Source organism: Fukomys damarensis, unplaced genomic scaffold, assembly GCF_012274545.1.
Source record: "Fukomys damarensis isolate Sample0158 unplaced genomic scaffold, DMR_v1.0_HiC HiC_scaffold_17, whole genome shotgun sequence".
NCBI lineage: Eukaryota > Metazoa > Chordata > Mammalia > Rodentia > Bathyergidae > Fukomys > Fukomys damarensis.
The window spans coordinates 41,207,815-41,229,216 of record NW_022900929.1 but is presented as its reverse complement, the minus strand read 5'-3'; the positions used below and the strand labels follow the sequence as shown (position 1 = coordinate 41,229,216).

At 36.0% G+C, this 21,402-nt stretch overlaps 1 protein-coding gene across 1 annotated transcript; it reads right to left on the bottom strand.

Annotated features, from left to right (window-relative positions):
* Positions 1-852: 852 nt before the first annotated feature.
* Positions 853-21,396, bottom strand: Arhgap11a (Rho GTPase activating protein 11A). Its single transcript, XM_010624618.2, has 12 exons — positions 20,776-21,396; positions 19,468-19,538; positions 17,518-17,614; positions 16,942-17,195; positions 16,109-16,272; positions 15,812-15,958; positions 9,844-9,918; positions 8,767-8,934; positions 5,631-5,760; positions 5,199-5,304; positions 3,399-3,537; positions 853-3,054 (listed from the first exon to the last, which is right to left on the bottom strand). The coding sequence occupies exons 1-12, from the start codon at positions 20,902-20,904 to the stop codon at positions 1,544-1,546; spliced, it is 2,991 nt and encodes a 996-aa protein (XP_010622920.1). The 5' UTR covers positions 20,905-21,396; the 3' UTR covers positions 853-1,543.
* Positions 21,397-21,402: the final 6 nt, after the last annotated feature.

Sequence of the window (21,402 nt, the reverse complement as noted above, 5' to 3'; positions counted from 1 at the left end):
AAAAAAATATATATATATATATATATATATGAATGAATAAAGTACCTAGGGAAACTACCATAAACACCTGAAATGAATATCTAGTCTATGTAACAAACCTGTTTTGATATCTGAAGAAAATTGTAACTACAGATTATTAGTCTGTTATATAAGTCAAATACAGTGATACCTCAGTTCATGAACACTTTTGTTGGTAAGCAATTTGGTTCACAAACAGAAGCAACTAGCAAAATTTTTTTTTGTTTGCAAACTGCATTGAGTGACATACGTGACTACGGCCATCTTTCCCAAACAAGCACAAACGTGCATCTTTTCCAGAATTGTAGAATAAATTATGTTCGTGAGCCAACATACCAGTGTATGAAGTTTGGCGAAAGGACTACTCTTCAGGTAATGAAAAGAGCAAACAGGAGAAAGCTCTGCAATAAAAGTGACACTCTATCATCAAGTAGAAGTCAGTAAAGCAAACCTCTGGTGAATTAAAGTTCTTCCTACATATGTACTGAACACTGTCGAGTCTGGTTGCTCTGAGGATGTATAATCCTACTCTTTTATTCCAACATCTAAAATGCGACATCTAATAATTTAAAATATAAATTTAGATAGATGCTTGACTATTTGGTTCAAGTTACAAATGGCACTTTGAATTTCACTAGTCACAGGCAAGTCATTTTCCAAAAAGTTATCTTTAATGTCTTCACTAAATAAATAACATTTACACACAAGATCATCATAAGTTTTTATCTGAGTAAAATGTACAGAGGTGCATCAACTATTCAAACCCTAAAATCAAACATCTGCACAGAAAAAAAATCACCTTGATTTAATTCTTTTCAAGTTTAACTATTCCTCCTTAAATAATTTAACTTCTATACTGGACAAAACACAAACACATGTATTTGTGCAAATCACCTTTAAGAACACAGCATGGCTTAAAAGTAATCACTTACTTCTACATCATTAAGTCAGGAGCACATTTCCATGATCATTCTGCTTTAGCTATGTTTAGCTCAAGTGAACACACTGTACGCATACAGGAGATGCCTACCGAACTGTTCTGCCTCAAATAAGAATAAAGTACTAGGAGACTATTACAGCAACTTAGTTTCTAAGGAGTTTGGTAAAAACAGTGAACATTAATATAATCAAGACAAGATCTGCAGGGCCTCTTTCCCTTTACACACGAGGTTTTCTAAGAAACCTTCATGACTTGCAGAAATGACAATAGATAAAACTGGCTTCACTTTTCCTCATATATACAAAATAAAAACCATGCAAGTAAAAAAAAAATCTTTTTATAAATCCAGCCAACAACTTCTCTAAAAAGTTAAAGTGTAACCTCTGCTTTAAGAGATTATAAAAAATTTTAAATACTGCCATAATTAAGAAAAATAAAGTAATAACGTGCAGTGAAATGAAAATGTTTCAGAGAAAACCCACTGCCTAGTAATCATCCTGCGCCACAAGCTAACACATACATGATCTGCAAATTGCATCAATTACTAATTTTATTTACATTCGTGATAAGTACAACATTTGCCAATTACAGATCTACGGGTTTACTTGTTGGTAGTAGTTGAGCCTTTGCAATAGGATTTTTTGGAGAACCTTTGTACCAAGCCCTTTCTCTTTCTGATGGCTTCCTAAGGACCCTGCTCATCATCCCAGGAGAAAAGCTCATATCATTATTCACAACAGACCTTAATATATCATGATTGGTCAGGTCCACCAAGGGAACCTTAACTTGACCATCAGGTATCACCTCCTGCTTACAAACTTTAGTAGACCCAAAAGAACCTGGGTGTCTCTTCATTGTTACAGATGTCTGTTCTTGAGGACCTAATTTGGCACCTAAAACAGAGGATTCTCTTGATGTACTTCCTGCACAAGAGGGAAGAGCACTGTCGCAGCTCACTGATTTAACAAGAGGAGAAGCAGCATCACCACGATACATCAACTTCTGCCTTGCAGGTTGTCTGCTATACTCCAACAAAGAATTAATTCTTCTAACAGACTGACGGACAGGGGTACGCTGAAATTTCAGAGGGGACTTTGTTTTCGTTCTATGTGATTCATTTAATGAAAGCTGATTAAACCACTGTATGTGATCTGAAACCTTCCCGTGCTCTGTTGTGTGTACACTTTCAGAAACCGTTTTATTGTGTGTTTCCACCAGTGACTGCTGCTTAGCAATTCTCACAGGCCTGGGTTTTGACAGGTTTGTTATATCACATGTGCTCTGCTGAGAGGAAGAGAGTTTAGCCTCGTCCTCCCCAGGAGCCGCACACTTCACTGAGTTCTCTTCAAACCTATTCTCATTCTCCTTTGACTGACTATTTTGTTTATCTTTTGGGGACTGCTCTTCCTTAATCTGTTCACCAACAGGGAATTCTTGCTGTACTAAATTATCTCCTCGTATATCTGAATGAATGTCTTTGTGATGTTCTACCTTCATCTGAGTAGAGGAACATTTTACAGTTGTTTCTCCACCAAACTTTTGAGTTTGATGTGATGAGAAGGCTCTTTCTGAAAAACAACTTTCATCTTTAATGGCATAGTTTTCATAATTTTCCTCTGACTCTGTCACAGTCAAATCATTAGTATCAAGTAGATTTTCCTCTGACTTACATTCTCCATAAGATGTTTCACTTATTTTTTCTTTTTCCACACTCATTATTGGTTGCCTGTGACTTAACAATGCATGAAGATTATTCCCAGACTCAGAAAAAGCTTTCTGAATCTTCTCCAAAGTCTCTGAAGTCAGGTTATGTTCATCCCCGCTGAGGGAGCTTTCTGTTACATCGCTATTGGTTTCACTGTGTGAAACAGAAGGGGTGAGTTCACAGGATTCACCAGGTGACTTCTCAATTGTAATTTCAGGTTCCAAAGAAAAGTTTTGCACCTCAGCATTTCCCATTCTTGGAGAAGCTTCATTTGCATCCATTTCTTGAAAACTTGAATTGCTTAGTCGTGTCCAAGACATCTGGTAACTTCTTCCATATAGTCGCTCTGGAGTTACTAAGTTTTCCTCAGACTTCCTGATCTTCACTGAACCTAAAATGAAACAGTACAGTGCTTTTTAATCCTTTATATCTGACCTAGACTTTGAAATATAATTCAAACACATGGCAAATAAAGGTAGTAAGTACTTCCAATAAATTAAAGATAAGTGATAAAATATTTTAAATATGAAAATGCTAGATATTTTCGTATTTTCACATATAAGCACCCTCCAATTGTTGACAGAAAAATACAGTGCCGAGTCAAACATGTCTACTATTCAAATATGAACATTAAGTATCTAGAACAGCAAATTACTTAATATATTTTATCATTAAAAAGCAACTAATAGCAACAAAAGCAGGATTTCTTGGTAAAACAGTATTATATAAATGTACCTTTCTTTGGTAATCTTTCAGCAATATCTGGGCTAAAATGCAATCCTGTTTTTACGGATTCAATCCTGTTTTTTAAACCTGCTTGACTTGCAAGTCTCCGACCAACAGTTTCATATCTATTTACACCAGAACATCCATTCTGTGCAGAAAAGAAAAATTTAAAAAACTCTGGTTAAGAAGTAAACCCAATTAATTTGAAATATTAAGACAATAATTTTCTTCATAGGTTCAAAATCTAGAGATGATTAAAAAAGACAGAGATAACTGGAAAGCAATTTTGTAACACAAATATTCTTACCCACTAATTAGAATTATATACACTGCTATTTTATACTATAAAATAAAAGCAATCTTATATATTCACTATTTTAAAAATACATTTTGTACATTCTCTGTGAGGGCCTGTTCATAAATAGAAAAAAAAAGATCAAAATCTTATCTTCTTAGAATTTACATTCTAGATGAGATTTTGATCAAAACAAAAGAAACAATAAATTACACTGTATAAATATAACACAGAAGGGCAAAAATGCTAGGATGAAGAGTAAAATGGGGCAAGGAAGATATGGAGTGATAAAAGGAGGGAGTGAAATTTTAAACAGAGGAATGAGAAGATGATTTCTGAGTAAAGAATAATAAGGGCAAGAGCCACAAACATATACAAGGAAAAACACTGCATAGAGAAGAACATGCTGGTGTCTCCGCTGCGGGAGCACAGTCTGGCATGTTCAACCAAGGAGGTCAGTGCGTGGGGGAAAGCGAGCCCGAAACAAGCAGTGCCAGGAGTGGAGCTCCGAGAGCTGGGCTGATCCCACAGACTGTGGGGAGCCTTGCAGGCTAATGTGTGAACCCTGGTTTGTGTTCATGAAAGGAAGAATCACTAGAGGGCTCTGAGCAGAAATGACGGGACCTAACAGGTTTGGAAAGGACTGTTTTGGCTGTAGTACAGCAGCAAGGACGGAAGGTAGGTGTTTACTGTAGAATCCAGCTGAGGAAAGACTGAACTTAGAAAAAATGGAAAAATGGTACTAGTGACAATCAGTTTGGAGAACACTCTAATGGATTAGATGTGGTGCATGAAAGAAAACACAATCAAGAATGTGTCCGGTTTTAACCTAAGGAATAAAAGAATAAGTTAGATAACAGAAATAGGAATGACTACAGATAGACGAGCTTTACTGGAGCACACAGTAAAAGAAATACATCTTACGAACAGTTTGGGACAGGTTACATTTGAGTAAACATCCAAGGAGAGAACTCAAATAAGCAGATGTCAAAACAAAGTTGAAGCTGGGCCTATACCTCAAGAGCTCAGAGGTACAGCACGTGCTCAGCAAACAAAAGAAAAGAAAAAAAAAAACATGGAAGAATAGTCAACCTGTTCAAGAGAGTGTTGTTCTGAGCTAGAGAACTTAAACTTGGAAGTCTTAAGTAAATATACTGAGTTTATACATAACTATTCCGAGTGAATAGAAAAAGATAAGCCCAGGGACTAAGCTATGGGCCTTCTATTGCAATAGTATTTCAAAAGTAACCAGTGAAAAAGCAAGGGAAGAAAGGGAACCAAATGGCAGCAAGTGTCAAATGCTGCTTACAGAACATTAAGTTTTGACTGCTGGTTCCAGTAATGTTGTACTCACTGGTGGCCAGTTTCAGTTTCTGTTGGGATAAAAGTCTTGATATAGAGAGAACAGAACAGCACAATAGCTGGAAGAGAAGCAGGGTTAAAGGGGTCGTTTGGTATTAAGTCTACAGCTTTCTGCTAATGTAACCCAATCAATGAAATAGTAAGTCACTTACCGTGTCTCTATTTTTCCCCAGACTAAATTTCAAGCGAAGAGATCTTCGAACTTTTTCTTTACGACTGATTTTAGGAGAGAAGCAGCCTGCTTTTCCGGATTCTGCCCTATAAAGAATAGAATTTAAATGATCAATTAATTTATAGCACAAATATAAGTAACTCTTCTAAAATGAAATTTGAGTTCAAAGCAAATCATACTGCTAATAACCGAAGAGAGTAATAACTTTTTAAAAAGCTTTAAGATATCATATCCAAACACAATGTGCTTGCATATAAAAACTATCTAAGTATCATTAAAGCTATTTAGGGCTGGATTAAAATTATTTGAATCTGGTTCTTGGTAAAATGACAAAATAATTCATCAAGAATCATATGATAACACATATATCAAATACTTATCCAGTGACAGTAAAATGTCCTGGATAAATTACCTGCAAACTTTTTTGCCAGCAATTCTTTTACTCCGCCTTAGCACACCTTCATTGATCAAATGGTTTCCACTGACGGCGACAGGAGAGAGTGAACTCTGGGATGAGCATTCTGGACTTGTATCACACTGAACTATAAAATATAACCACATATAATATATCACAAACACTTATTTTCAAAGTATAAAACATGAAAACACAATTATATTTAAAGCATTAATTTCCACCCCCAAGCAACAACAAAAATGACATAATTTCTAGTTAGAAACTTCAGATGCCAAATAACTGACTCAAATAAAAAGTTAAATATGGATGTATTATTTTTTTATTTACCCATTAGAGGTTAAATCAAACACTACTCTCACACTTCTGCCTTAAAATCTTCATAATGCAAAGAATGACACCGTCGTACAATGGGGAAAGACCTATAAAGTTGAGTTTGCTCAACCATTTACAAGATGGCTTTAGACTATGAATATAAAATACCATTATATGTAATCCCCAGTATAGTATCTAGTACAGAATATTATTTACATTATCATAAAAAATAAACTATTGAGCAACAAGCTGGAGCCTGAGTATCCACAATTCATCTGGTTATCCAACTGGTGTCCATCTGATTCCAGACTGAAACTTGTCCAAACTTTCCTCACACAAACAAAAATGATCTATCACAATGCCTATCCACTTTGCAACTATTTTCCATGCAAAAACTAGTTACAACAGATACTCAATTTAAATAACTTATGTTTCAACCCTACCCAGTATATAACCAAGAAACACTATCTCTCTTCATCATTGTTACTGATAAGGATTTCAGATTTTCCTAAATAAAGTTATCCATGTTTTTTATTTTGTTTTGGTTAGGGAAACAAAAAATACAATCATCACAATGAATGACTTTTGGGTGCATCTGGCTAAAGAAACTTTTGAAGCCTAATATATTCAATGTGACAGTTTGCTTTACCCTAGAGCTGCAGTCCATTCATACTGAAAACCAAAGTATGCAGAATTATGTAAATTTATGACACTTGTACATGAATCTAAAGTTGATAAAAATTGATCAAAGTATTGTAGATTAATGTTGTTGCCTTTATATATTAAAAAAGCATGGTATTTATTATAATCCAAACTTAGAAATTAACTCATTTTCAATCTTACAGATGGAACTTATTAAACCGTAGCTGAGAAAGGACAAAGAAAAATGGTGAATCGAAGATAATGAGATTACTGTTGAACTTTTTACTTTTGCTGTTAAGAAAATACACCGACTATGCAGACTCAAACTAAGGTTAAAACAACACAAGAATGTTCAAACTTCTGGGGCAGCTTGGAGAAGGAATCTACAGATTTGTTCCTTAGGGAAGATGTTGTAATGCGATTCAGTAGAGGCAGGTAAAACTACAATTCCCATTCACTATTAGAAAAAAGAAAGGGCTTTGACTATTAAGAAAACAGTTGGGCCAGGGATTTAGCTCAGTGGTTCTGCCACCTGCCTCTCAAGCGCCAGGTCCCGAGTTTGATCCCCAGTACCAAAAAAAAAAAAAAAAAAGAAAACAGTTATTTAAAGGAGTTTAAGTCTCGATTACAACATCAGAGTTCTTATCATTATACTTTAATGAGTCACTGTTTTTTTTTTTTTTTGGTACCGGAGATTGAACTTGGGACCTTGTGCTTGCAAAGCAGATGGCGGAACCACTGAGCTAAATCCCGGGTCCCACTGTCTGTTTTAAAAGGCGGGGACCTTGTAAAAATCCAGATATGTCATAAAACATAGAATCGAGTTTTGGCTTCTAATCTGAAATAGCTCAGCTGATATTGGTACTCATATTAACCACTTAACAGTCCAATTACTTAAATACAGGATGACCAAAATTTGCATATTTTCCCATTAATTTTTATAAGATGAAAGGAAATATAAAAACAATAAATTTATCAAATTTATTCAGTACTTTTTCTGTGTATATCTTAAATCATTCACCACATAATACAATGCTATAATCTGCACAGTTGTATCTAGGCTCTTTGCAAATTCTTTTTGCATTATTCTCTTTCTTTGAACACACTTTACACTGCCATGTTGGCCTTTCCTTTTTTTTTCTGTGGGTGGTATAATTTCAGTAAAATGTCTGCCCACTAAATGTGATGGTGAAGATGTGGATGATGGGTGTCCTGGTTGGTGTTCCACTATCTGGTATTTTTCAGTTATTTGGTCTATTGGACCTAATTTAAATTGTAAACAACTTTTGAACCCCCTTGTCTTGAATAAATAACAAACAAGATCCTTATAGTTTGGCCCAGAAGATACATAAATATCTTATGATAATATTCTCTTCCTCGCCTTTTGATTACAGGACAGCTTGTTAGATGTTGGTCAGCTCTGTCAACGCCACCCTCAGAATTATTCTAATCATGGACTATTATGGGAATTTTTTAGTTTCATTTCTTCTTTCAGGTTCTATCACTTCTGTAATATGCCTAGTTAACAATACGGACACATCTTTTTCTCTTTTCATTTTATAACACAGATTTTTCCTCTCTGATATGCTGACATTTCTCCCCTTTTTAGTTTTTTCTTTTGAAGATCTTTTGGCAATTCCTTCCTAGTCAGCCTCAGTGTCCTGACACTGTCCATTTTGTATTGTAAAAAAGTACCACTGAATTCTGCAGAAGTATACAAATTGTATCCAATGTACTTATGATAAGTTTTTATAGACAATAGCACAAAATTAAAGGTTATTTTTCACAAATAAGCATGTTACCAAAAGAAAATAACCAGCACTTATTAGTTTTCACTAGAAACAAACATCAAAAAAGGCAAATGCAACATTCTAAATTAAAAAAAAAAAATGCAAAACATAGTTGCTATAAAACAAACAGACAGGCCCTGGGATTTAGCTCAGTGGTTCCACTGCCTGCCTTGCTAGTGCAAGCTTCCGAATTCGATGCCTGGTACCAAAAAAAAAAAAAAAGTATGTGAGTGTATATCATAGAAACAAGAATAGACTGGATGAAATGAAATGACATCTGCCCAAGTAACACTCAAATAATCATTGCAACAACCAATACGTTGGCCCAGTGACCCTGGGGTAAACCATTCAGTGATTAATGTTTACAACCTGAATGTAATGTTCACTACCTGAAACTGGTGTCAAACTGCTACTGAAGAGATTACTTGGCAATAGCTCAAAGTTAAAACTGTGCTTGATGGACTTCCTTTTCTTACTTGAGAAACCATGAAAAGAATCCACTGGTAGTTTACGCTTGGCATTTGGTGTAAGAATCATTGGGGAGACAGAGAGCTGGGCTGAAAACAAGACAAAACAAAACCAGTTTGTCATTTCTCCCACAGAATATATACAATACAAAAGCTTCACATTATTTCTTCTTACAAAGCTACTATTACTTAGAGTTAAAAATGTGAGTGATGTATATTCTGTAACTAAACGTGTTATATTACTAAAACAATGCAACAGCTTAAAATGAAAAAAGAGAAGATGTGAAGCGGCAAGACTTTAGAAGCAGCAAACATTTGAACTCAAAAGAATAAAAGATGCATGTAATATAAATGAAAGAACATTACTATAGGGAAAGAAACTATGGTCAACCCCTGTGATCCTAGCACTCTGGAGACCGAGGCAGGAGGATTGCTGAGTTTGAGGCCAGCTACATAGTGAGTCCAAGGCCAGCCTGAACAACATAACAAGACCCTGTCTCAAGAAACTAAAAACAAAACAAAAGTCACCCATTCTCCAAGAAAAAAATGAAACAAAAACTAATTTACATATTATATTTGCTTTTCATAACTTAGAATTTATTAACCAGTTCATTTCACCACTCTGGAAAACAAAAGATCATGTGGTCTGTTATTGGCTGGATATGTGAGCAACAAGCAAATCAGGGTAAAATATTGGAATATATAATAATACATTTCTGGTCCTAAAAAAAAATGAAGTTGAGCTATTTTCCCAAATTACAAGAAACAAAAAAATCTTGATTAAGAAAAGTGAAAATATAATAGGCTAAAAGAAAATTTTACCTACAATTTTGAGTTCAGTATATCCAAAGTAACCAACATCACAAAAATCATATATAGTATCTCCACTGAAAATAATATTTGTACTTAATCAAACTAAATTTAACTATAAGTAATTTTTATTGTAATTATTTTTTATAGACTACTACAAAAATTTTCACTTAGTTAACAAATACTTACCAGTTCCATCGTGTTGAGGTGTAATAGAGGGTGTTCTGTTAGATTTAAGTTTATTTAGTGCTCCATTAACAAAATCTGAAATTCAAGGCATATATAATCATATAATCAATAAAAACACCTATTTTTCTTTTACCAGCAATGCATATTGTTATTAGTGGTCTTCTAAGAGCTAGCTTTATCAGGTTTTATATTTTTAAATTATATAAGGTTATTTTAAAATAATTATTTCAACACAAAAAAAACTAAAGGATTTATTTTTTATTCCATTCCCTCTTGTAAACCCATATTCCTAAAAATATAAAATAAAATGATAGAGAAATATGTATAACATACAGGGAGTACCAAAGAGGGCACCATTTCTTATTGGTCCCAGAGACACAGCTGAGCTGAGGCAGAGGCAAAGCAATGGGAATGGAGTGGGGAGGAAGGTGTTTAGGAAAGAGATCACAAGGGCAGGGGATTGAGCTCAGTGATTCCACCGCCTGTCTTCCAAGTACAAAGTCCTGAGTTCAATCCCCAGTACCAAAAAAAAAAAGGAAAAGAAAAAGAAAAAGAGACCACAGTGACAAGACTCAGTGACCACGGGGTATAAGAATGGGGAGAGGAGATATAAACACCTAGATTTCTGATTTTGATTTTGATGACTGAATAGAGAATGGTGCCGTCATACATATGAAAAGGGAAACTTGACTTGGAAAAGAATTAGGCAGAACCCTAAGGCACTGAAATGAATATGAATCCACTTTGCGGGAATGATCAGGGCTGGAGAAGTCAATTTCCAAGTTATTAGCCCACAAATGGTAGTTTTTACAAATACAAGTGAATGAAATCATTTAATAGAAATGAGAAGTGTGAAAATATGAGGCTTAAGAAAGACAGACCTATAAGTAATGAGCGAGGCATTGTGGTGCACACACTTACAATCCTAGCATTCAGGAGGCTGAGGCAGGAGAACCAATATGAGTTCTAAGTCAGCCTGAACTACACAGTGAGTCTTATCTCTAACTGAATGAATAAATGAATGAATGTGAGAAGGTTAAGGATGGAAGAAGAGAATATTTAAGAGGTGATCAGAAAATGCTAAAAAATCAGACGAAACAAATTGCCAAAGAAGGGGGGAAAGACAGTATAATATATATTTTTAAAAAAAGGATAAGAAAAGATTCCAAAAGGAAATAGTAGTTAGAGAGATAGTGAATATTACAGACCTCAAACATACTATGCATTCAGCTATTACTGTGACTTCAATAGGAATAGCTTTATGCAAAAAAGGCCCTAATTTTCAGCCACACTAAAACCCAAGTCCTTCAAATATATTCACTTACCTGATTAATCACCAAATGTCACTCAAAATATTCACTGAAGTTCAGAAATACCCCAATAATATACACGGGGTCATCAAAAAACACAGCAAATGTTTAATTTTTTAAAATAACTTTTACTATAGTAAAAAACACACTGCCAAGAATGTTAAATAAGTGTCTTTGAAATAAGTGTTTTCAGGTGGATTAATGGCAATACATCTTTGACAGTGATGTCTTTCACTGTAATAAATATTAAAATTTAAACATTCGTTGGATTTTTCATCTTTTCATACTGACAGATCTTACAACCTCAAGTGAAGCAGATAAAAATTAGAGAAGAATACTGAAGCCTCTGCAAGGACTCAAAAATGAACAATGCTAACTGCCAGGCCATGGCTAATAAAGCCAACCTTTGTGGCACCAATGCAGGCAAATAAGGTCACTGTCAGAGGGCAGAACAAGTGAAACAAGCAAAAGCAACAAACAATTCAGCCACAGCAAAAAGCACACTTTGGACAGCACAGGAAGTCAGGGGAATGGGAGAGAAAAATGTCCCTTCCAAACCCTCAAACTGTTCTGACTTCATCAAAGACCACAGGAATGCATGAGACTATCAGAGCAGTGGTGTGAACCCATAGCACACGTGGTTTAAAAAAAAAAAAATCATTAAGTTTATTGGTAAAATGTAGACATATATAATGACCCCATTCATTGTATGGAATTTGTCTCTGTATGTGATGTATCTTGATTCTTATTTTTTTCCCATTCCCTTCCCCTTTCTATCCCTCTTCCCTTTATTTACAAGTGCTTTGTTTCCATTTTCTTTTTTAAAATTTTCTCTTCCTTTCCTCCCCTCCCCTTTCTTGTACCTCTTCCCATTTGAGCATTTTCTTCCTACTTCACAACATTTATTATACATTTTGGTCCTTATTCACACTTCCAGTTTCTTACACCAGACAGACAATGTGATATTTACATGTGCATCTGATTTTTCATTTAAGAATACAGCTTCAAGGTGCATCCATTTAGCTATAAATATCTCAAACTTATCCTTCTTTATGGCTGAGTAGTACTCCATGGTGTAGGAAAACCATTTTCTTTATCCATTCAAAGAATGATGGGCATTTGGGTTGTATATATCTGTGGTATGATGCTTTTAATTCTTTCAGAAAGATACCAAGGAGGGGAATAGCTGGGTCAAATGGAACCTCTAGTCCTAGTTTTTTGAGGAATCTCCACAATGATTTTTAGTGGGTGCACCAGTCTACACTCCCACCAGCAGTGAAGGGTACCTTTTCCCCCACATCCCTGCCAGCATTTGTTATTGGTTGATTTCTTGATAAGTCATTCTTTCTGGAGTGAGACGGAATCTCAGTGTTGTTTTAATGTGCATCTCTCAAATGTCAGCTATGTTGAACATTTTTGTATGTATTTATTTGCCATCTGTACTTCTTCACCTGAGAAATGTGTATTCATCTCAGGTACCCATTTTTGGACCAGATCTTTAAATGAGGGGGGGGCGTGGTTTTGATTTTTTTCAGTTCTTTATATATTCTAGATATTGGTCTTTGTCTTGAGGAGCAGCTGATAAATATTTTTCCCACTCTGTTGGTTGTCTGTTCACTTAGTGGTTTTTCTTGCTGTGCAAAAGCTTTTTAATAAGATGAGATCCCAGTTGTTGATTCTTTGTAATATTTCTCACATAAACTGTTCACTTTGGTTTTTCTTGCTGTGCAAAAGCTTTTTAATAAGATGAGATCCCAGTTGTTGATTCTTTGTAATATTTCTCACATAATCAAGGTTTTGTTCATAAAGTCTTTGCCTACCCCTATGTGTTCTAGAGTTTCACCTATTCTGTCTTTCAGCAGATTTAGTGTTTCTGTTTTAATACTTAGATCTTTGATCCACTTTGATCTTAGTCTAGTGCATGGTGAGGGAGGGACTTGGCTCTACTTTTAGTCTTCAGCATGCGGAAAGCTAAGTTTTTCCAGTGCCATTTATCAAAGAGGCTATCTTTTTCCCAGTGAAGGTGTTTAAACCCTTTGTCAAAGACAGAGTGCATGATGTATTTGGAGTTGTTTCTGCATCTTCTACTCTGTTCCACTGATCCTCAGGTGTTTTTTTGCCAGTACCATGCTGTTTTTATTACAGTAGCTTTGTAGTATAATTTCAAGTCAGGGATTGTGATGCCTCTTGCCTTTTGCCTTTGTTGCCCAGAATAGTTTTTGCTTCTGGTTCCAAATGAAGTTTAGGAATGTTTTCTCTAGTTCTGTGAGGTATACATTTTTACTATGTTGATTCTTTCTACTCACAAGCAAATGATATCATCTGATTTTCTGATATCCTCTTCAATCTTTTTCAGAATACTGTAGTTTTACGTGTGTTATTTGTGACCAAAAAAATGCTAATGTATGTTTTTTTCTTTCTAAACTAAAAATTCAGTATTCAGGTTTAATCATAAGGTTGGCTCTTTGGAATACCCAAATGGGTTCTGGATTGTAGTTTGGACACTCATCTCTAAAAGGTATGCTAATACTGATCTAGATAAGAGTGTATAGAGAAATGGAAAAAGTAAGTCAATCTCTGTAATAGTCTCCAGTTCATTTCAAGAAATGCAACATTAATAAGGGCATCACATTAATCAGCTCAGCACTGTACCTATGAAAGATATTTGTGAGCTCAATGACAATAGCGAGTAACATGCACTCATTCTCACACTGCAGAGAATAGGAAAATTATGATAAGATTGAATCAGTCTGTTTATGAGAACTTACTCATGGGATCTGAAGTAATACAACTGAGCATTGTCATATGTAGCATAAAACTAAGCTAGACTAATTCATATATTTATCACAGAAAAAGGTCTACAGTTGTACAATGTGAATGCACTTATCAATTCAGAAGTGTACGCACAAAAAGAGTTAAGAGGAGCTGGGCATGGTAGCTCACACCTGTAATCTCCGCTTCTCAGGAGGCTGAGGCAGGAGGATTGTAAATTGAAGTCCAGCTTGGGCAATTTAACAAGAACCTCACTATCTTAAAATATAGAAGGCTGAACATCATATTTAAAGAGAAGCTGAAAAGTTTTCCCTGTAAAATCAGGAACAAGACAAGGATATCTGTCATTACTACTGCTCAATATAGTTCTTGAAACACTAGCTAGAGCAATCAGGCAAGAGCAAGAAAAGGGATATGGATAGGAAAGGAGGAAGTTAAATTATTATTTGTAGATGACATGATCTTCTTCACAGAAGACCCAAAAAAATTCCACCAAAAGAATCCTAAAATCAATAACTAAATTCAGTAGCAAAGCAGGACAAAGTCAACACACAAACATCATTAAGGTTCCTAGACAGCAATAATAAACTCACCAAGAAAGAAATTATCTTTCACAATAACATCAAGAAAAAGTAAGTACTGAGGAGGAATTAATCTAACCAAGGAAGTGAAAGATCTCTAGACCAAAAACTACACAACTCTGAAAAAGAAGATTGAAGAGGACATGAGAAAATGGTTCTTATCCCTGAATAAGCAGAAGCAATGGTTAAAATGGCCATACTTCCAAAACTTATTTACATATAGCCCCAATCAAAATTCCTCACAGAACTAGACAAAACAATCCTAAAATTCACACTGAAGCAGAGGATATCTAGAATAGCAAAAGTAATCCTGGGCAACAGAACAAGGCAGGAAGCATCACAATCCTGGTCTTCAAGTTATACTATAAAGCAACAGTAATAAAAACAGCATGGTATTTAAAAAAAACAAACATGTGAATCAATGGAACAGAACAGGACGCAAAAACAATCCCAGGCACATTCAGCTGCTTGATCTTTGACAAAGGGGTCAAAACCTTACACTGAAGGGAAGATAGTCTCTTTAAGAAATGATTCTGGGAAAACTGGTTATCCAAATGTAGAAAATTAAATCCTAGATCCGTATCTCTCACTATGTACTAAATTAAAATCAAAGTGGAGCAAACATCTAAATATTAAAACAGAAATACTTAATCTGGGGCCAAGGATGTGACTCAGTGGCACTGCGCCTGCATGGATAAAGTCCTGAATTCAATCCCCGCCAGGATCAGGAAAAAAAAAAAAACAAACATACACAAAAAATAACTATTAAATCATGAAATGATAAAATAGGCAAAACTCTTAAAGCCTTAAGCATAGGCAAGGACTTTCTGAACAGAACTCCAATTGCACAAGAGATAAGAATCAACAAATGGGTTCCTATCAAATTAAAATACAGCTCAGTGTGAAGGCCCTGGATTCAGCCTGCACAGTAAGAAATAAGAGTGAGTGAATTGAAGACCAAGGATACCAAGGAGATTCTTACAGTAAAGATGCAGTAAACATTCAAAGATAGACTCTACAGAATCTGAAAACTGTAATTATATAGTAGATGATGTTAAAATAAGAGTTAGTACCTCACAGTTCAAAGCCTAAACATCTAGATAATAATAGTGCTGTTCACAGAAAGTGGAATTCAAGCAGCCCTTAACATTATGTCATACTGTCACTTTAAAGTTTCCCATCCACGTCCAATTTTCCAAATGTGTATCAAAAAGGCTATACTATAGCTTCTGCTTCTTTATGTTCAAATGGGACACACTGGTAAGCAAATCACAGTAGCTCCCTAAAATGAGACTGCCAACTTACCTCCAACACTTTGTCTTCGCTTTCTCTTACATTCACTGGGGGTTTCATGTTCACCTTCTTCGAAGCCTTCCAATGATGGAGTAGCACAGAGACCATCAACACCCAACATAGCCGGTATCTTTTCCAGGATAAAATCTGGTACACGTCCTAAATAGAAATGTTCTTAAGTAAGACTATTATCATCCTTCCTCCACTTTCCCCTCCAAAAACATGCAGCTAATATCCACTGGAAGAAGCTAGGCTCTCCCTCATTTAAGCAAATACTGTTATTTAATGATGCAGCTATATATATCTTACCAATATCTGAGGCACAATCTATAAGAGTCTGTATTACTGCAGCCTGTATTCGTAGCTTTCTTTCTGTGTTAGTAGACATCTTTTCCTGTCCTTCACTTGTGTGAAGAAGATTTGGTGCAAATATTACTGCAAGATTGCTGCTATCCATCTTATTCTTACTGGACCTTAAATGAAAAAAACATATTTTACTAAATGGAGAAAAAGGTAAAAGTACAAAAAATTAAGGTAACATATTAAGCACATTTTGAAGACTTCTTAACCTATTAGTCATACACCAGTCAAACTAAAAAAAGACTGGAAATATTGCTCAGTGGTAGAGACTGCTTTATCTACCACATGGAAGCCTGTGGGTTCAATTGCCAGCATCACAAATCAAAATAATAAAGAAAAAGGTGAGATCCAAAATATAGTCTCCACATAATTAACATAGACCATAAAAATTATGGTAACTAGAGTTCTCATTTTGCTTTTCTACACATATTAAACATGTTTCTGATTTTCAAAGCTATAAATAGAAAACTGAAAGAATCAGAAGGTGGCAGTAGGCATAAAACTAGTGCACTGACAGCAGAGAGGTGAACTATTTAAAAAGCAAAACACAAATACTTCAAAAACACAGTAATCAGAAGTCAGTCCAAACACAAGGAACCTTGTAAAACACTAAGTCACCAAGAAACTAGGAAATCAATTGTATACTCTTTCTTAAATTATAGGGCATACTTTCTTAAAGAAAAATTTCCATTTCAAATGAAATTTATCATCTACAAGGATCAATCTTTCAGTAGTTGAGAAATTAAACTATCATTTCCCAAAGACTTTTAATTACCACTTACCTAAGAGAAACATTCCTGAGAAAGTTAAAGAAATATCTTAATATATCAACTGTATGATCAGCCATAAGGCAGGAAAGTAACAATGTTGCTGTGTTCTTCTCCTCAGATCCTAACTGTTGAGCTTTGAAAAGTGCTTCATGCAGATCAGCTGAGAGAATGGGCTCTGGCAGTTCCCTGAAGAACTGCTTCAGAAGCCCTGCAATGTCACAAGGAAGGGCAGAAGACAGGCCACCTTCACCATTATCCAGTTTATTCTGAAACAAATACAATAATCATGAGCATTTCCATGGCTTCAGAATTTATTGCAAATAAAATAATCCTTTTTATCATTAAAGAACTTTCATAAACTCTTAACTCTTAGTTTAATAGCTATTACTCCTCTATAAAAAGGCAAAAAAGAACTAAGAATTTTTTTCATTTCGTATAGTGCTTTATAAGGGCAACGAATTTGAAACTACTCTGTGAACTTTTGAAGCATTATATAAGTGATACACAATTTATTTTCTGCCAGGAAAAAAAAGTCCTACTTCAGTTTCTGTCAATTATGTTCTAGATATTTCAATCAAATATGCTTACCTTTAGTGCCCTTAAGCGAATAACAGATCCTGATTTCCTAAAAAGCCCCTCGGTATGAATATGCTCTTCTAAAGCTGTGCAAGCATCCACAAGAAAGCTGAAAGAGAAGACACATGCTCACCAAATCCTGTTCTTCCAAAATACACGAACAGGCCAAGTACTATGCCTCTTTTAGAAGTTCTAATGTCATACACCCCTCTAATCTATGTGATAAAGGCTTGCAATTATCTTCCCTGCTCCTCTGAAATTATTCTTCAAGGGTATCTTTTTACTCAGCCAACTTCAATGTATCTGCTCAGTTCTACATTCTTCTTGATCCTATTCCATTTCTCTGGCTTGCTTTCAGAATGCCTCCATGTCAACACACCTCAGTCCTTACTCACCCTTCTCCAATCAGACTCTCAACCTCCTTACTCCAAACAACTTTAGCTACAGTCAAGACTGGACTTTGGCTTTCCAAACCCACGTCAGTTATCATCTTGCCTGACGCATTAGCATTTGATACACCTAACCACTTTCCTGCTCAAAAATATTCTTTGCCACTCTTCTAGTTTTCCTCCCCTCTCCCACTCAAACTCCTTTTCTGGTTCTTCCTCATCCTCTACCTGACCGCTTGATAGTGGAATGAGCCAGGGTTCTGTCCAAGGCTGCCTTCTTTTATCTACCATCTCTCCATGGACTATCTTGTACAGCAGATATAGCTTTAAATATCTATTATCTACTACACATGCTTTAAGGCAAGTTTTTCTAACCCAAAATTATCCCTCAGAACAGTAAGCTATACCCCAGTTCTTACAATCATTCTCATCTTAAGGGTTATGTGCTCAATATCTTTACTTTGAGCGATAATCTCAATGTTAGCCTTACATATTTAGTTAACTGGTACTAACAAATTAGAATGTATTCCAGCTACAAAAGTTGTAGTGGTATGTAGAGGTGGAATGTCAACCCAATTTACAAAGGGTAACTGACAGTTGGCTTTTTGTTTGGTTTGGAGGTTTGGTGTTTTTAACGAGGTCAAAAAATTACAACAAAGAATTAGTCATTATCCCCAGTTAGGTGACTTTGCAATTCCAAATGCTGGAAACTATTGTGGGTTTTCATCACAGGAAAACCAGCTATTCATAAACCACATAGAAAACAAAACATTAAGTGGTTACCTTAGAAAGACTATGAATCTAACCCTAAGGACTAATGGAGGAAAACCATAGGTGGGAAGCAAGGCGCTCAATAAACACTTCCTAAATGACGCATGGCTTAAAAGCTACATAACTGGATGACAGTAAACAAAATGGGCCCAACTTCCTATAGAAGGAAAATAAATTAATAGAAAAGATACTTTCTTTATATGTATTTTACAGCTATGAGGACATAAACTTTCCCATTAATTCCTGGTGCAATTAGTCAAAACATTATTCCCAATGAACAAGTGGCATAGGAAAGTTAAAACATTACATAAGATAATGTATACTATTCACAAATACTCTTATCTTAGGCTAAATATTCTTTTATTCAACATTTCTCAAAAAATATCAAAATTATTACTGAACTGATAATTTAGTTTTGTTTTTGTTTTTTGAGGCAAGGTCTCATGTAGTTCAGACTGGCCTTGCCCACGTTGGCCTCAAACTCATAATAATCCTCCCACCTCATTAGTGCTAGGATTATAGGTGTGGTTTACCACACCCAAAAGAACTGGTAACAAATTGAAAACTCCAAATTAACAGATAAAAAATAATTTGATTTTCTAATGTGTACTCATTACTGGGCATTAAAATTCAGTCCTGGAAGTGAGCACAAATTATACATTCAAATTCTCATCTTTATATTAGCTAATACTGAAAGATGAAATCAATTGCTGGTTTGAAATCATGGGTACGTCAAGCTATTTATTTTTAAATCCTCTAAAACCAGTTTGAACTATTTACTCTTCAATTCGACTGTACTTACCTTGGAATGTGTCCATATTCTGGCACTACAGAATTGGGCAATGCATTAAAAGGTACTCCAAATATTTTACCCTAAAACGACAAACTTGTTACTCTAACACAAATATGAGGCATAAGTTTTCTTAAACATTGAGCAAATTAAAAACTCAAGAATAAAAAAATTAGAAATTAATGTTATCAGTCAAAACAAAATAATTATTTCAAATGCACTTGTTAACAAATAACTGCTATACTAGACATTATGCTAGCAGTTGAGTGTACATTTAGTGAATTCTGTCTCCAACGACTATGGAAAATCAATTAAAGTGTGCTTAATAAATTCTTAAACAGGACCTAGTCTAACCATTAACATTTCCCCAAAAATACTACAGGTTCCCCCAGCGTTCTTATATTTACTTTCCTTTGGTCATCTTACAAATGCGAACTTACACAAAAGGGTTAAGGCAGTTGATAAATAAAACAGTAATTCCTGTCACTCACTGACTACTTTCCAAAATATAACAGAAGTGACTATTATTATATGTCATATCTTTTAAACATTCTAAAGAGTTTTTCAAACCGTGTCCCGAGATGCACAAGGCAAATATCTGAGTCAACTTAACCACCTTAAGACTCATTTTTAAAAATGCACATTCAATAAAGGTACAAGATCCCAATAATGAATGTAACTGTACTGTACACCTAAAATGTACCAATAAACTCAATGAGAAAAAAAAATGCACATTTAAGTTTTAAAACACTAAGGATCACAAGAGTGAGCAACTGTGTTAACGAGCGATTATAGCAGTCAGGTACAATCTGCCACTGTTTTTAATGCTTGCATTTGAACTTCTAAAACGTGTGACTGATTCTAAAGACTGTGGGTTTGTCCCAGGTTTGATCTTCAGCACCACGAAGTAAATAAATAAGCAACATCTAGAGACATTGTTGACTGCTCTAAGATGCTACTGGCATCCCAGTGAGTTGAAGCCAGAGGCTACTAAACATTCTACAGTTCACATAACCCCTCCCCATTCCCTTAACAACTATCTTCTCCAAATTTTCAATAATGCTGAGCTTGGAAAATCCTGTAACTTTCTCTCAATGACCACAAGTTCCTGAAAAGAAAGGAGAATGGTATTCTTTAAACAACAGGATAACATATCTTGGGGGGGCGGTAACCAGGGATCGCACTCGGGACCTCACCCTTGCGAAGCAAGCGACATTTCTTTTTGACCCACAGTGGAATCACACATTCTAGCACGACATGGTAATAGGTAACGGTATCGGACGTAAAGCTCACCTTTAACCTAGAGTCCCCAGAACTTACCCCTATTTCCGTAGCTGCTGCTTCACGTTTCCTGCGATCGCACTGCCCACGGCCACCCTTGACCTTAATGCCATAGACAGCCCGAAGGTGCTGCAACAACGCCAGTCTAACCAGCCTCTTATCCCACATGCCGGACGCGTCAACCCCTCTCCGGGACAAGATCCGGGTCCTGATTCTCGTTCGCCACCGTCTTCCAATTCCCCAACACTCTCGGGTTAGAGCTCCGCTCCTCTGCCTTCCAGTCAGGCCTGGCACTGCTCCGCCCCGGGCCCCAGTAACTTTTAGGGTTTTACCTCCACCCTCTGCGCACTTACACACACCCTCTTCTCCGGACCCTGCGATCCAGCCGCGCCTCACTCTTTCACTTACACCAACCTTCTTTTCCTCACTTAACACCTTCAGCTGCTTACCCAGACGTCCCTTTTCCTCCCTGATTCTTCCGGTTCCTCGCGCTAACGCCTGCTACCAGCCTCTCACCAATTCCGAACACTTCCAGGGATCCCTTCCTTCAAACCCCACTTTGCCCGCTCCAGCTCTCTCTCTGAAAGGAAAAGACGATCCCTGCTTCGTGCCCACACGCCCGGCAGGCGCAGCTGGACCTGAGTCTCTCGGCCCCGCGCCCCGCCC

Coding starts and splice junctions, on each gene's coding strand:
- Arhgap11a (XM_010624618.2), bottom strand. CDS start 20,904: ATGTGGGATAAGAGGCTGGTTAGACTGGCGTTGTTGCAGCACCTTCGG. Junction 9,919..15,811: donor GCGAAGACAAAGTGTTGGAG/GTAAGTTGGCAG, acceptor CTTGAATTTCAG/ATTTTGTTAATGGAGCACTA. Junction 8,935..9,843: donor ACCTCAACACGATGGAACTG/GTAAGTATTTGT, acceptor TCTTGTTTTCAG/CCCAGCTCTCTGTCTCCCCA.